At 38.6% G+C, this 17,345-nt stretch overlaps 1 protein-coding gene across 1 annotated transcript in view; it reads left to right on the top strand.

Annotated features, from left to right (window-relative positions):
- LOC144825067 (uncharacterized) overlaps positions 1-17,345 on the top strand; it is a 189,982-nt gene that overhangs the window by 127,912 nt on the left and 44,725 nt on the right. Inside the window, exons 3-4 of the mRNA XM_078683976.1 lie at positions 6,488-6,636; positions 8,113-8,261. Of these exons, the coding sequence (XP_078540102.1) occupies positions 8,210-8,261 (52 nt within the window). The 5' untranslated portion in view covers positions 6,488-6,636; positions 8,113-8,209. The remainder of the gene's footprint in view (positions 1-6,487; positions 6,637-8,112; positions 8,262-17,345) is intronic.

Genomic DNA, 17,345 nt, shown 5'->3' with positions numbered 1-17,345 from the left:
CCAAGAAAAAAGAGGGGTGGCAAAACGTGTTTTCCCCATGTTCATTTTCATAGGAACCATTAGACAAAGCTACAGCCCGACCTGCTGAATTGAATTACACCAATTTTAGCAAGACGGTAGGTCTTGGTCTAGAAAGTGTGCTTTCTTTGAATGGTGTAAATCCATTGAGTAGTTGTTGAGAACTTAAAAAATAAAAATATTGATATCTGAGCACCGAGGAGGATTTACACATTTTCCAGAGCAGGAGTTTCATTTTGATTGACTGTCAACACTCCAAACCTGGAAGTATTGGCAGCCATCATCGGTAACAGAATCATAAAAAAAACAGTAGAAAATAGATATAAAAACAAGAAAAGGGGTAGGGTAGAAATACCCTGATCCCCTAGGCCTGCTCAGGGTTTCACACAAGGCCCCCAGGGCCAAAAAAACATTAAAAAAATTCAGTTGAATTCACGCTGTGTGCGCGAATCCAGCAGAGATTATTTTTTTAAATGAAGCGTGTGCTCCCGTGCTTTGTTTTCTATAATCCCTTCGGGTGGGCCAGGTCACGGGGGCAATGTCCAATTATTAAGCAGGGGCCCCCGCCGTCCTGGGGACTGCCACCTCCCAGGGGCTAAAATAATAAAATATCATGGGTGGGCTCCTGTCCCCCACGCTGCCCCAGGGACCACCACCTCCCCGAGGCATTTTTACATTTTGGGTTGTAGGCCTTGCGGGCCACCCAAGCCCCGAAGACCGCCAACTCCCAGGGGCTTTGGTGTTTAAATGAAGGGGTCATGCCCTCCCCCACAATCCTAGGGACCGCCACCTCCCCGGAGCAACTTTAATTAAAAGTACTTGTGGGGGGGTTCCTGCCCCACTACATTGTCCCAGGGCCCACCACCTCGCCGGGACTTACACAAATTGGAAAACGGTGGTCTGTTGTAAACCCCCAGCCACGGGGACCACCACCTTTTCGGGGTTATGCAAATGTTGGGATGGGGGATTGTATGGCCCTGGGGACCGCCACCCCCCAGGACCAGCTCCTGCAATGTCCTGGAGTGCCCACACCCAGGACATTGCTGTTTGCTATAGCAGGACCATGGCTCCCACGCAACACAGGACCATGGGTCCCACCCTCCCATACCAAACACTGCTTTGCTTCTTGGAAGTGAGAGCAGGAAACCTGCTTTTGATCCAAGAAGCAAAGCAGAATTGCTTAAGGGCAAGGGGAGCTGTTAACAGCTCCCCTTGCACAAAAGCAATGCCGGCTCTCGCAGGAGGTGGGGAACTGCCGGGGACCGTGGGGGCATTGGGAATCCCCCCACCGTCCCCAGTGCTGAGGCCAGGCCCCAGGGATTGGGGTCCCCTGGATCAGAAGTGGTCTTAGGTGGGGCAATGCAACCCCCTCCATAATTAAAAAAAATAAATAAATAAATTGGCAGGCCCCCGGGGATGGGGTCCTTGTGGCACATACCGAATAATGGAAGTGAGGCACTTTTTCTTTCTTTCTATTTTGGAGTTGTGACTCCAATGTGGCTCTCATTGCAGCCTACCGTATAACGCTGCCCTGGATTCACAAATTCACCTCAAATAAATAATTTTGTAGTATATAATTTAGAAGGTAGTGTTGTATTTGTAAAGTTATTTTAAAGATGTACTGTGATTGAAGTTATTGACAAGATTACAATTGATAGAGTTGTTAAAAATATATAAAAAATAAAAATGAATAGTTAAACTTGAAAAGCTTTTTGTGTTGTAGTGCATTGAATTCATGCTTTTGCAGATTCGTGACAGATTCGCAAATCCTCAAAAGTGTAAAAAAAGAAAGTATGTATGTTTAAATAAGAATAATTGTGTTATATGGTGGCTTTGAGTTTGTTGTATCTACATGTAAGTGCGGATGCACAGCTTTCGGTTGTTGAGAAATACTTTTTTGCCATGATCTGTGAAGTGTACTCCATCACTTCTGTAGATGTCTTCTATAAAAAATGTTTATGGAATTGTTGTTATATATGGAGCCCATCATATGGTCTCTGAGGTAAGCAGAAAAAGTTTTATTGACATTCTTCCTAACTTTTTCAATTGTGGCCAGAATTGATTCGACAATTTCCATTTCTGTCTTTGGCAAATATTAGAGTATACAAAGACAGTTTGGGGGAAAAGTAACATCAATTGTGCAAAGGTATCCTTCATGAGCATTTCCAGTCCTACCCCAGTCAATGTGACTAGGTCATTGCCACCACAGTGCACAATCATGAGGTCAGGGGGTTGAAGATGCAAAAAGGTTTTACCCAATGGCATCAATTGGTGACACTTTAATCCTCTCTGTGCAATCCATTTAATATCCACATTTTGCAAAGCTAGGTCTTTGTCAATACCTCTGCGTTCAGCATACTTTTTGCGCCAGAAAACATAGCTGTGCCCAACAATCCATACTGTAAGCATCTTGAAGGGATGCCTGGAAGTAATGAAAAGATGTCTGAGGCTGAGGTAGTCAGTTGGTGGAATGAGAGGTATCTAAAATGGTGGACAAGATGCTCTTTTTTTTAAAAAAGTAGAGCTGTTGAAGAACACTGGACACTCAAATTAGGGGTGCATGTTACTTTCTTAAAAAAGCATGTTTGTTATTGGTCACTAGAAAATGTTTGAAAGGTACAGTAAGTAGATAGGATAAGGTCTTATTTTGCAAACGTCAACCACAACTGCTGTTTGCATTTGCAACCTTGTGTGATGAACTTGAAAATATGATGAACTTGTGACCTGTTGGTTCAGTTGAATGTTCCATGAACTGTTACAATGGATACTGGCATTAAGCAGAATGGGGAAGGGTTGAATGTTATCTGTGGTTTTAAAATATTGGAATTGTAATTTATATATAAGTGATGTGTTATTAAAGTAAGATTTCCCAAGTCAGCACTATCTTTAGAAGTGGTGTGTTCTTGAAATGTAGTAGTACTTGTCTTTGTAATATATTTTTGAACTCCCGTAAGGATTTGCTGCTCCATCGAATCAGCGCAAGGTAGAGTCATAACTCCCAAAAATTCTAGAACCAGTTTAGGCACTTTTAGAAGTCAGTTGGTAAGGGTTAATATGTCTAACCAATAGACATGTGTTTTACAATTTGAAATAATGTAGCAAGCAATGTGATTGTTACTTACATGTATTTGTGTGGAGAAAGAGAGGGAAAGTTTGCCATTACTGGTTTTACTTTGCTGAGAGTGGTGCATTACATTGACTCTGTGCATAAGATTTTTTTGTTATAAGTTTGTGATATTTCGTATTCTACAAATCAATTTGGAAGGTGAGTTATACATTTGCGAGGTGTATTATGTAATAGCTTAATCTTTAAAATTATTCAAGAACTGTAATGTTTGAAATATATTATTAAATGTAGAGATGTGTATTGTAGTTTATTCTATTGTAGTTAAAGGTTGTTTGAAATAGATTATTTATAGTAATATGTGTATATTGGAAGATGGATTAGTGATTATGGTAGTTTGTTTTATTGTGTGAATATGTACATTTGTAGTATACCTCATATTTTATGTGTCGCTTTCAAATTGGAACTGCAGTCTGTCAAGTTTTAAGGTGTGCATGGACTTGTGTCTGAAGTATGTTTTTATTTGTATATGTATTTTCATATGTCTTATATATTTGAAGGTACATGATGTATGACAAAGAGGTGTTGTTGCTTTTTATGTGATAGGCTCAAGACTGTGTGTAGTAGTAGAATGGTGAAGATGTAGCATAAAAGTGTGGTTTAAAAGATTTTGACATAAGGTATTAGTGATTAGGCTCCTTTTTTTAAGTCTCTAGAGAGGTAGAGTGGAAATATGCCACGTAATGTTTGGTGTTTCTTTGAAATTGTGACTTTGTTCTCTAAATTTTTGAGGTGTGTTTTGTGTTGTTGTACAGACATATGCATGCATGCTTTTAGGAATATGGTAGGACTTTTAGCTGAGATATTTAAGGGGTTCCTGCTTTGCATTTGGCTAGGTGTAACATTATAAGTAGTTGCAGAATGGTGAAACTGCAGCTCAAAATTGTTGTTTAAAAAAGAGGAATTAGTGGTTAGGGTATTTTCTATTAGTCTGGGGAAATGTACACTAGAAATATACTGCAGGAATGGATGTGTGTCTTTCAAATGTAAAGTTCAGTCTATTTGTTAATTTCTTTTATATATGATTATCATTTCAAAAGGTAGACATATATGCATGTATGGTTGCAGGACTAGGTGCGCTTTATACCAGACTCATGTGTAGGTTTGATGTTTTTTTTCCGATATGCACAACACCCTGAGTAGTTACGGAATTGTGAAGCTGCAGTACAAAAGTGTACACCATGTCATAGGGGAGAGGTGTGGCGCCGCGGCCAGGGCGACTGACGCTGGAATCTGGGGATCAGGGTTCGATCCCCGGCTCCGGCGGCAGGTTAGCCCAGCACCATGCGACTCTGGGCAATAGCTTGCTTAATCTTCCCGATGGCCCCCCAGCGCCTAGAGACCCTAACGGGTGATTGTGCGCTATACAAATGTGGATTATTATTATTATTATAGACCTCACTTTTGTGCTCATTTCAGTATTCTGTTACTACTTAGGATGTTGTACTCCTCCATTCACTCGGGCACTACCAGAGTACTACTGCAATCACTCAGGCACTACATTTACACTCTTACAATCACTGGGGCACTACCACAATACTACTGTACTCACCAAGACAGTGGTGATGCACTTATAAAATCATAGAGGCACTTTCTTTGTACTCCTGCTGTCCCCCAGATATTACCCCTGAGCTCATTCAATCATCCAGGCACTTCCTTTGTGCTTCTGTAATCTCCCAGACATTACCCCTGCACTCATGCAATCACTAATGCTTTAACTATACCTTGATTCAATTACCCAGGCACTATCCTTGCATTCCTCTAATCACCCTGTCAGGGTCTATGCTCTCCTCCAATCACTTAGGCAGTACCCATGCACTAATAAAATCACCCAGGCAGTTCCTATCTACTCCTGTGATCCCCCAGATATTACCCCTCAACTCATGCAATCCCCCAGACAAAACCTATGTATTCCTCTAATCACTCAGACATTACATCTGCACTCATGCTATCACCAATGCATTATCTATACACCAGTTCAATCACCCAGGCACTACCCTTACACTCCTCCAATCACCGTTTAAGCAGCTATGCACTCCTCCAATCAGTTTGCCAGGACCCATGCAGTTATAAAATCACCCAGGAACTACCTTTACACTCCTCCAATCACTGAGGCACCACCACAATACTACTGTAATCACCTAGGCAATAGTGATGCACTTATAAAATCACTGAGTCACTTTCTATGCACTCCTATAGTCCCCCAGATATTATCCCTGAACTCATGCAATCACCCAGGCACTTCCCATGTAGTTCAATAATCCCCCAGACATTACCCGTGCACTCATGCAATCACTAATGCCTAAGCTATACACTGATTCAATCAGTCAGGCACTATCCTTGTACTCCTTCAATTGCCCTATCAGGATCTATAGACTCCTCCAATCACTTAGGCAGTATATGTACACTTATAAAATCACCTAGGCAGTTCCTATGTACTCCCGTAATCCCCTGGATACTAGTCCTCAACTCATGCAATCAACCAGACATTACCTATGTAGTGCTCTACTCACCCAGACATTACCTCTGCACTCATACAATCACCAATGCATTAGTTTTACACTAGTTCAATCACCGGGCACTACACTTGCACTCCTCAATTCACCGTATAAGGATCTATGCACTTCCCCCATCACTTTACCAGTACCCATGCAGATATATGATCACCCAGGCACTACCTTTACACTCCTCCAATCACTGAGGCTCTACCACACTACTACTGTAATCACCTAGGCAGTAGTGATGCACTTATAAAATCACTGAGGCACTTTCTATGTGCTCCTCTAGTACCCCAGATATTACCCCTGAACACATGCAATCACCCAGGCACTCCCTATGTACGTCTGTAATCCCCCAGACATTACCCCTGCAGTCATGCAAACACTAAAGCTTTAGCTATACACTGATTCAATCACTCAGGCACTATCCTTGTACTCCTCCAATCACCCTGTCAGAATCTATGCAGTCCTCCAATCACTTAGGCAGAAGTCACGCACTTAAAAAATCACTCAGGTACTACTTTGCACTCATGCAATCACCCAGGCACTACTCTAAAACTCCTCCAATCACCCAGACAGTACCTTTGGTCTCATGCAATCGTCCAGGCACTACAGACTGCACTTTAGATTCGATTTGTGTAGCAGAAGAGAAATCCTTTAAGTGTGCTCCGTGATTCTGTGGTACAGGTTGTGATGTCTTCTAATTGTAGGAATTGGGCAGTGTCTGACATAGCTTCGCAATGAAATAAAAATGTTTCTTTATTTATACATGAAAATATTTGTATATAATTATTTTAATAATTTTTAATTATTAAACAAAAGTATTTAAACATTTCTTTGTTTTCAGATATTCACCATTGTTAGTAATAAAGATTGAGTATGGCAAGAAAAGATCAAAAGAAAAGAAAAGACAAAGAAAAGAGTATATTTACAGGAAAGAGAAAATGGAGAAATTAGATGAAATACAACATGTGCCATTGAAGAAAAAGACGTCTGGTAAGAGAACTAAAGAATTTGTTAAAAGACTTTTAAAGAACGTAATGAATTTTCAAAATGGGGAAAAGAAAAAAAAAGTAGTACAACCATTCAGAAGGCAACGAAAAAAGGATATATTGATGGAAAATCAGGTTATGGGAAAACAATCAATGTTGAAAGAAGGATGAAAGAATATAAAGACATTATAAAGAGAATGTAGAAAAGTGGAGTACTATAAAATGTATTGAAAAATTGCAAAAAATATAAAAGAAAATAAGCATTTGAAAAGAAAAAATAACAGATTGAAAGTGTAGTCGAAAAGGCTTTTGAATTGTAAAGCAGATTGTTTATATTAGTATTGAAGAGAAGGAAAACATTGAATAAAACAATGCACTTCCCATGTAGTTCAATAATCCCCCAGACATTACCCGTGCACTCATGTAATCACTAATGCCTAAGCTATACACTGATTCAGTCAGTCAGGCACTATCCTTGTACTCCTTCAATCACCCTATCAGGATCTAAAGACTCCTCCAATCACTTAGGCAGTACATATACACTTATAAAATCACTTAGGCAGTTCCTATGTACTCCCGTAATCCCCCGGATACTAGTCCTCAACTCATGCAATCAACCAGACATAACCTATGTAGTGCTCTACTCACCCAGACATTACCTCTACACTCATACAATCACCAATGCATTAGTTTTACACTAGTTCAATCACCGGGCACTACCCTTGCACTCCTCAAGTCACCGTATAAGGATCTATGCACTTCTCCCATCACTTTACCAGTACCCATGCAGATATATGATCACCCAGGCACTACCTTTACACTCCTCCAATCACTGAGGTTCTACCACACTACTACTGTAATTACCTAGGCAGTAGTGATGCACTTATAAAATCACTGAGGCACTTTCTATGTGCTCCTCTAGTACCCCAGATATTACCCCTGAACACATGCAATCACCCAGGCACTCCCTATGTACGTCTGTAATTCCCCAGACATTACCCCTGCAGTCATGCAAACACTAATGCTTTAGCTATACACTGATTCAATCATTCAGGCACTATCCTTGTACTCCTCCAATCACCCTGTCAGAATCTATGCAGTCCTCCAATCATATAGGCAGAGGTCACGCACTTAAAAAATCACTCAGGTACTACTTTGCACTCATGCAATCACCCAGGCACTACTCTAAAACTCCTCCAATCACCCAGACAGTACCTTTGGTCTCATGCAATCGTCCAGGCACTACAGACTGCACTTTAGATTCGATTTGTGTAGCAGAAGAGAAATCCTTTAGGTGTGCTCCGTGATTCTGTTGTACAGGTTGTGATGTCTTCTAATTGTAGGAATTGGGCAGTGTCTGACATAGCTTCGCAATTAAATAAAAATGTTTCTTTATTTATACATGAAAATATTTGTATATAATTATTTTAATAATTTTTAATTATTAAACAAAAGTATTTAAACATTTCTTTGTTTTCAGATATTCACCATTGTTAGTAATAAAGATTGAGTATGGCAAGAAAAGATCAAAAGAAAAGAAAAGACAAAAAAAAGAGTATATTTACAGGAAAGGGAAAATGGAGAAATTAGATGAAATACAACATGTGCCATTGAAGAAAAAGACTTCTGGTAAGAGAACTAAAGAATTTGTTAAAAGACTTTTAAAGAACGTAATGAATTTTCAAAATGGGGAAAAGAAAAAAAAAGTAGTACAACCATTCAGAAGGCAACGAAAAAAGGACATATTAATGGAAAATCAGGTTATGGGAAAACAATCGATGATGAAAGAAGGATGAAAGAATATAAAGACATTATAAAGAGAATGTAGAAAAGTGGAGTACTATAAAATGTATTGAAAGATTGCAAAAAATATAAAAGAAAATAAGCATTTGAAAAGAAAAAATAACAGATTGAAAGTGTAGTCGAAAAGGCTTTTGAATTGTAAAGCAGATTGTTTATATTAGTATTGAAGAGAAGGAAAACATTGAATAAAACAATGCACTTTATGAAGGAGAAAAGTAAAAGAAAAAGACTGGTGAATAGAAGTAACTTTTGCAACAAAAGTTCGGGTGAATGGAAGCACACTTCTACTACTGAACAATTTTTTTTAATAAAGAAAGCTATTTTCAACAAAATACATTAGTTCATGCAGTTGATACCAGTGGTCGTTGTGATGAGGTTAAAAATGGTTGTCGAATTGAAAAGGAAAAGATGGTTCATAGAAATGTGAAAGAAGTAATAGCTGAAGAAGTTCAAGTGAGACGTACTCAAGCTCCAGTGTATAAGTGGGATTATAGTAGTATTTATAGTATACAACAGGAATCTCTTGATATTTTATGGAATTTCTTACAAGATTATGGTAATATAAGTTTTAAACAGAAGATTAAGATATTGCAAGGACTAGATCCATGTAAAGTAAGAAAATATACTAACTTGCAGGATCATTCTCTGGCTTGTCTTTCTAGAAAAGCGTTTCAAAGTACTTTTCATCATTTAGGAATGTTAGCAGTACATCATTCAGAAATGCAGAAGTTAGTAAGAAGAATTTACTATGTAAAAAGTCCTGCTTTATCCTTAAGTGAATTAAACACAGCTCTTTTGCATGGCTCAGTATTGGATATAAAAAAAGTTTCTGATGATATGTTTCTTTGGTCCTTAAGAGGAGTGTAGAGAAAGTGAGAGTTTCATAAGTGTAGGTGTTGAAGAAGAGGTGGAAAATATTGCTACTGAGAAGTTTGCTGGACAAATTACAAAGTTTAAGGTACTTCCTTGTGAAAAACCAACCTATATTCGTATTTGTTGTCGACGTACTCACGATAGAACTCAAATTAGGAATGTTGAAGTGTATTGAAAAAGTGAAAGGGAAAACAATGATAAGTGGGAGCAATTTGGTGCTTATTTGTTGGTGGAAGGTCGTTTTGATTTGGGTAGTGTTCAACCTATTTGTAAATATTGTTACAACAAATTAAAAGAGAACAAAATGCCAGCTAGAGCTGTACATATTAACCTAGAGTTGGTAGCTATTCCTCCGGGAACTGGTAAATTTAAATACGTATCAGTCCATTCTTATTCAATCTGTTCACCCATTTCAGGCTATAGTTCGTATGGAGCCTAAAACAGGTAAGCTGCCTCCAACAGATTTACAAAAAGGTTTTAAAATGAAGGGTTGTTTACTTACCTTTACATTTTAAGAAAAATAATGACATTGTTGGTGTAGAGAGAGAGGAAAGTGAACCTGTAGTTATTCTAGTTGATGGTATACCAAAAAAGAGTACATGTCACCAAACTTCCAAAGGCTACATTATATCTTATACAAAGCAATATTTATTATTAAAATGTATCTGTGGAAGAACAAGAAATATCTTTAGAAGATGATAGAGAAATTTCAACTGGCCAAATCGAAAAAGTGGACAACTCCAGGAGTGAAGAAATTTACGAACATTACAGTATACATTGTTAGGGGTGCTACTGGTCGTCTTACTTAATTCTGTGTGATTTTATTCAGTCTATGGTTTATTTAATTCTCAGTTTAGTTATTGTTAATATTAGCATATGATTAGTTTATTGTATGTGACCTTTCTTCTCTTTTGTTAATGTATAAATGCTGTTTAAGGATTTGCTTTAGGCAATGCTTGTTGATTAGTTGATATGTATTTGGTTGCCCTGCAAGATTGTGCGCTCTTTATGAAAGAGGAACTTGCGTAGGCTCTCGAGATTGGAATTTTCATGTGTGAGGGCTCGCGCTGCTCTCGTGCCAGAGCCTAGTCTATAAATAGACTTTTTCCCCAACGGTCAGCGCTTCGCCTCTTGTGGTCGTCCTGACGAGCGCTTCTGGGTCTATGCCCGGGTTTCTGTCACCGTCCTCATTTCCTTCCCAAAATCCAATCCAGAGTCTCCCTTCGTTTTTATAGCCAAGGGAAATAATTCAAGTCGAGCCCCCTTCTGCTGTCAGAATCCTGATTCATTTTGGTTTCGCTGAAACCGAAGGCTCGAGCACCCGTCCTGCGTCAGCGGAGAAAGTGATTTGCATTTCCCGGTTTCCTGCTCAACGAAGGGGAGTTCGAGACTCCGGTGAACCAGTCAAGTTACGAGGGACAGTAAGATTTATTTCTTCTGCTGTTCAGAACCTTTTAGAAAGGCAGCGCTTCTTGTGAACAATTACTCCTTTGCTAAAAGAAGTGTTGCGCAGTAGAAGGAAAGGAGGTTAGGTATTGTCTGACAAACAAGACTTGGCAAACTCAAATCCAATATCGTTCTTTCTGTGAAGGTTATTGATGAGACTTCAAGAACTTTTGAAGCAAGGCTAGACTCTTTAGATTAACAAGCCTTGATCAAATAAAACTTTCATAGAATTTCTTCAAGTACTTAAGTGGCAAGACTTATCTCCAGTGAAATAAATAAGCCTTGGCAAGGTTAAGGAGTATAACCTTTCTAGCAAGAGTTGTATAGCCAGGTGTTAATTTGTAATCTGAAGGAATTCAGACTTGATGTGCAAATGTTTTAAAAAAGAAAACAACTGTGATATTCAAAAAACATAGTTGAATCTAGGAGTAGATTGTTGTTTTAACACTATCTCCCTACTGCAGATAATCTTTTGAGTAGAAGAATTGCAGATGCCTACAGGTATGTTCCTTGCATGCTGGTAGTCAGTTCAGTTCCCTAACCTATTAACATTTAATGTTTGTTAAGGAAGAGTTAATCTTAAATAATTACTTTGTCATTTAAAGGAATCTAGAGACTGAGGCTGAGCAATTTCTGGTACAAGTTAAGTGTGAACAAAGACCGCAAAAACCTATGGTCAGTGATTGATGTGTTTAGTCAATTTACTAAGTTAAGATGTTTAAAGGTTGAATTAGTAATTGATAAATCTTGAACTTCAGAATTGCATGAAAATCTGAAAGGCATTTCAAGAAAAGGTCAACGGTCTGGAGCACTTTCAAGAGAGACAACAGCAGAAGCCAATGTTTCTTTACATGTTGTTAGTCTCTCTGTCCACATCCCCTTTCCCTTAGGGAAAAGTTGATTCAGTCAGAGTTGAGTTCCTGATTGTGTTAGCTGATCCTTGGGGGAGTTGGGAGTTTGCACGTCCAAGAGAAGAAAACGTCAGAAGTGACTCTCAGGTTTTCGCAACAGTAGACGAAGCCTTGTTAAAAAAAAAATCGTTTTCCTCTTGGATTTGTAAACTCGCCCTCATGGATGTTTCTCAGTTGTCACAGTTAGTGCAGAAGATGACTGTGGAAATGGAGAATCTACGCTTAGAGAATCAATCTCTACGCCAGGAGTTGGATGAAACTAGAGCGGGGTTTTCTGTTTGGAGGGATCCTTCAAGGGAGAAAAAGCCTGTTTTAGCGCCAGCTAAATTTGGAACTGATGTTGATCAGTCTCAAATCTCTGGAGATCGATCAAATAGCCAACCAGTTCAAGTTACTGTTGTTGCCCCAACACATGTCCCTTTGGCAAACCCAGAGAGATTTTCTGGAGATACTAGTAGATTTGCAATTTTCATTAGTCAATGTCAATTGCATTTCATGTGTAAACCTCAAATTTTTTCTTCGGACACGGCTAAGGTGGCGTTTAATATTTCATATCTTGGTGGGGTGACTGCGAATTGGGCAATGCCTTTAGTGGATAATAATGACCCTCTACTTCATAATTTGCAGGATTTTAAGGTAGCCATGTCTAATTTATTTGCTAAACATACCTTAATTCAGTCTTCTGATAATGAGTTGTTGAGTCTTCGTCAAGGGACCAAGAATCTCATTTCTTATATTACTACTTTCAATAGACTTTTGACTGAAACTCGTTGGCCTGAGGAGAAGAGAATTTCTTTATTTTATAGAGGACTTAAAGATGATTTGAAAGACTCCCTTGCAGATATAGTTAATTTGCCTAGTGATTTTAAGGAGTTTCAGGATTTAGTGGTTAAGCTTGATCACAGATTGGGTGAACGTAAAAATGAAAAATCAAGGAGTGATTTTAGAAGTTCACAATTTAGAGTTGAGAAAAAAGAGTCTGAGGTGAAGAATGCTTTAATTGAACCTGTTTTACCGGGTGGTTTTGAAGGTCCTTTAACCCCTGAAGAAAAAGAACGGAGACGTAAGGGGAATTTATGTCTGTACTGTGGCAAGTCTGGGCATTTTGCTAAGGATTGTAATGTTAAACCTGCAAAAAAGAAGGTCCTAGCTATCGAAGTTCCTCTGACTAATCCGTCGGAAAACTAGAATTCTCGAGGAAAGCCGAGATCGTTTCCTCGAGTAAATCTTTTTCTAAGATCTCCCAATTTGTCACCAATGTAACTACACATATTCCTAAACATTTTACTATTTGGATGGTCTTTATTTTAACTACTCTTCAAAGACATAGTATTCCTGTACTTTTGGATTCTGGGGCTTCAGGGAATTTTTTCGATATTGGATTTGCCCATAAGTTGAATCTTAAATTTGTGGCGAAGGGGGAACCTGAGTCTGTGAGGGCTGTTGATGGTTCGGCTTTGTCTTCTGGAATGATTTAATTTAACACTGAACCATTGACTTTCATGGCAGATAATGGAATACTGAAAAGGTGGTCTTTGATCTTATTGATGCACCAACTTTTGGAGTGATCTTGGGTATTCCTTGGTTGGAATTGCATAATCCAAAAATTGACTGGATTAAAAGAACCGTTACTTTAGAGTCATCTTTTTGTAAATTACATTGTTATCAAGAAACCAGGGATCCGGTGATGCCTCTTTTTTGCGCTACTTTAAATTCTGAGATTGATAGGCTTCCAGTTGAGTATAGGAAATTTCTAAGGTTTTTGATCCTGTTGAAGCAACTAAATTACCACAGCACAGAATTTTTTATTGTAGGATTGATTTAGTTCCTGGTGCTATTCTACCTTGTAGTAGAATTTATGCCTTAACTGAATCGGAAAATGAATATTTAAGAAAATATCTGGATGAACTTTTAGAATTGGGTTTCATCCGTCATTCTACTTCTCCAGTCTCGTCTCCTCTTTTCTTCGTTGCGAAGAAGTCGGGTGATTTGAGGGCTTGTATTGATTATAGAGCAGTTAATAAAGCGACCATTAAGAATAGGTATCCATTACCTTTGATTCCTGTGCTTCTTAATCAAATTAAAGGCTCTAGTATTTATACCAAACTTGATCTTAGAGGAGCATATCATTTGATTAGAGTCAAAGAAGGTGATGAGTGGAAGACCGCTTTTCGTACGAAATTCGGTCTTTTTGAGTATACAGTTATGCCGTTTGGTCTTTGCAACGCTCCGGCGGCCTTTCAATATTTTATCAATGAGGTCTTGCACGATCTTTTAGATGTCTGTTGCATCGTTTATATTGACGACATCTTAATTTATTCTAAGAATTTAGTAGAACATGTACAACATGTTCAGGCTGTACTACAGAGACTGAGGGATCATTCATTGTATGCTAAATTGGAAAAGTGTGTCTTTAATGTTTCTCAGGTGGAATTTCTTGGTTATTGCTTGTCACCTGAAGGAATTCATATGGATCCTAAGAAAGTTGAAGCAATTTTAAGTTGGCCAATTCCTGTTTCAATTAAAGACACGCAGAGGATTCTGGGATTTGCTAATTTTTATAGACGTTTCATTTCTAAATTTTCTGAAATTGTTACTCCAATTACCCAGTTATTGAAAAAAGGGAAAGCTTTCTCTTGGACTGAGGAAGCTGATCAAGCTTTTTCATTGTTGAAAAGGGCTTTTACCTCTGCTCCTATCTTGGTTCATCCCGATCCTGATAGGCCATTTTTTGTGGAAGCGGATGCTTCGCAGTCAGCCATTGGTGGTGTGTTGCTTCAAAAGGATTCAAATACTGGTCATCTACATCCCATCGCTTTTTTCTCTAGAAAGTTACTTTTGGCTGAACAGAATTATACAATTGCAGAACGAGAATTGTTAGCCATTAAGGATGTGTTTCAGGAGTGGGGACATCATCTCTTGGGGGCCAAACATACTATCACCGTATATTCTGATCATAAAAATTTACAATTCTATTCCACTGTTAAGGCCTTTACTCCCAGACAGATGAGATGGTTACAATTTTTTACCGAATTTGACTTTTTAATTATGTATCGGCCTGGGAATAAGCAGTTGTTATCAGACACACTTTCACGATTAGTTTGTGAAAAAGATTTAAATTCTGTTAAAGAACCACCTAGTATTTTGCCTTTGGAAAAAATAGCTGCTGAGATCCATTCTGAAAGTTTCCTAGACTCTGTTAAGAAGGAATTAAAAACTTTTAATTCTCATGAATGGTTATCTGGGAAGGGTAATTCTATTAATGATGGTTTTTTCTTTCACAACAATAAATTGTTTATTCCCACAAAAGATTTACAGGATGTGGTCATGCATTGGAATCATGATTTGGCAATTGCTGCTCATCCGGGTATTAACAAGACCTTGGATTTATGTCAGCGTCATTTCTGGTGGGAAAAAATGATTCCTATAATTCAGCAATTTGTGAAAGCTTGTCCAGTTTGCTCACGTCAAAAGGCCTTGCATGTAGCTCCTATGGGTTTACTTCGTCCGTTGACAATACCTCCTCAACCGTGGCACACAATCAGTCTAGATTTTATAACTGATCTCCCTAAATCTAATGGTTATACTACGGTTCTTGTAGTGGTGGATTTGTTATCTAAGATGGGACATTTTATTCCTTTACACAAGATTCCATCAGCAGCAGAATTTAGTACTGTGTTTTTATCTCATATTGTAAAACTTCATGGTCTTCCTTCAAAGATTATTTCTGATAGAGGTCCTCAATTTGTTTCAAAATTCTGGTGACAACTTAGTAAACAGTTAGGAATTGAGTTAGCTTTGTCCTCTTCTTTTCATCTACAGACTGATGGTCAAACTGAAAGAGTTAATCAGCATGTGGAACAAGGTTTGAGATGTTTGTTAACAACTTCTTCTAGTCCTTGGGATGAAGTTTTGCCTTGAGCGGAATTTTCTTATAATAATACCACTCATTCGGCTTTGGGTTGTTCTCCTTTTTATTTTCTTACGGGTCAACATCCTAGATCTATTCCTATACTCTTACCTGACGATCAATTGTCCATGCCTGCGGTAACTGATAGGTTGACACATCTGATGGATATTCAGGAAAAAGCTAGAAGGCAATGGATTAATAGTAAGTTGACTATGAAAAGGAATGCCGATTCTCATTGAAAATCTTCTCCTTTGTATGAGGAAGGTCAGTTGGTTTGGTTATCTACTAGAAACATCCAGTTAGAGGGTCCTAGAAAGTTGAAACCTAGGTATATTGGACCTTTTCAAATTAAGAAAATTCTGAATCCCGTATCTGTAAAATTAGTTTGCCTGAGGAATATGCTATTCACCCTGTTTTTCATGTTTCCCTTTTGAAACCTTTTGAACCTTCTACTCGACCTGATAATCCACCTCCGCCTGTAGTTATTGGTGATCATGTTGAGTATGAGGTTAAATGTATTTTGGATTCTAAAAGAATTCGGGGTACCTTGTTTTACTTGGTTGATTGGAAGGGTTATGATCCTTCTGAGCGATCTTGGGAACCTGAAAAGAATGTTCATGCTCCTGGACTTGTTAGGTCTTTTCATGCTTTACATCCTGACAAACCTCGACCTGTAAGACGACCTTTGGGGGGAGGAACTGTTAGGGGTGCTACTGGTCGTCTTTCTTAATTCTGTGTGATTTTATTCAGTCTATGGTTTATTTAATTCTCAGTTTAGTTATTGTTAATATTAGCATATGATTAGTTTATTGTATGTAACCTTTCTTCTCTTTTGTTAATGTATAAATGCTGTTTAGGGATTTGCTTTAGGCAATGCTTGTTGATTAGTTGATATGTATTTGGTTGCCCTGCAAGATTGTGCGCTCTTTATGAGAGAGGAACTTGCGTAGGCTCTCGAGATTGGAATTTTCATGTGTGAGGGCTCGCGCTGCTCTCGTGCCAGAGCCTAGTCTATAAATAGACTTTTTCCCCAACGGTCAGCGCTTCGTCTCTTGTGGTCGTCCTGACGAGCGCTTCTGGGTCTATGCCCGGGTTTCTGTCACCGTCCTCATTTCCTTCCCAAAATCCAATCCAGAGTCTCCCTTCGTTTTTATAGCCAAGGGAAATAATTCAAGTCGAGCCCCCTTCTGCTGTCAGAATCCTGATTCATTTTGGTTTCGCTGAAACCAAAGGCTCGAGCACCCGTCCTGCGTCAGCGGAGAAAGTGATTTGCATTTCCCGGTTTCCTGCTCAACGAAGGGGAGTTCGAGACTCCGGTGAACCAGTCAAGTTACGAGGGACAGTAAGATTTATTTCTTCTGCTGTTCAGAACCTTTTAGAAAGGCAGCGCTTCTTGTGAACAATTACTCCTTTGCTAAAAGAAGTGTTGCGCAGTAGAAGGAAAGGAGGTTAGGTATTGTCTGACAAACAAGACTTGGCAAACTCAAATCCAATATCGTTCTTTCTGTGAAGGTTATTGATGAGACTTCAAGAACTTTTGAAGCAAGGCTAGACTCTTTAGATTAACAAGCCTTGATCAAATAAAACTTTCATAGAATTTCTTCAAGTACTTAAGTGGCAAGACTTATCTCCAGTGAAATAAATAAGCCTTGGCAAGGTTAAGGAGTATAACCTTTCTAGCAAGAGTTGTATAGCCAGGTGTTAATTTGTAATCTGAAGGAATTCAGACTTGATGTGCAAATGTTTTAAAAAAGAAAACAACTGTGATAT

Source organism: Lissotriton helveticus, chromosome 3_1 (assembly GCF_964261635.1).
Source record: "Lissotriton helveticus chromosome 3_1, aLisHel1.1, whole genome shotgun sequence".
Classification (NCBI taxonomy): Eukaryota; Metazoa; Chordata; class Amphibia; order Caudata; family Salamandridae; genus Lissotriton; species Lissotriton helveticus.
This window is presented reverse-complemented; position numbering and strand designations above follow the sequence as displayed.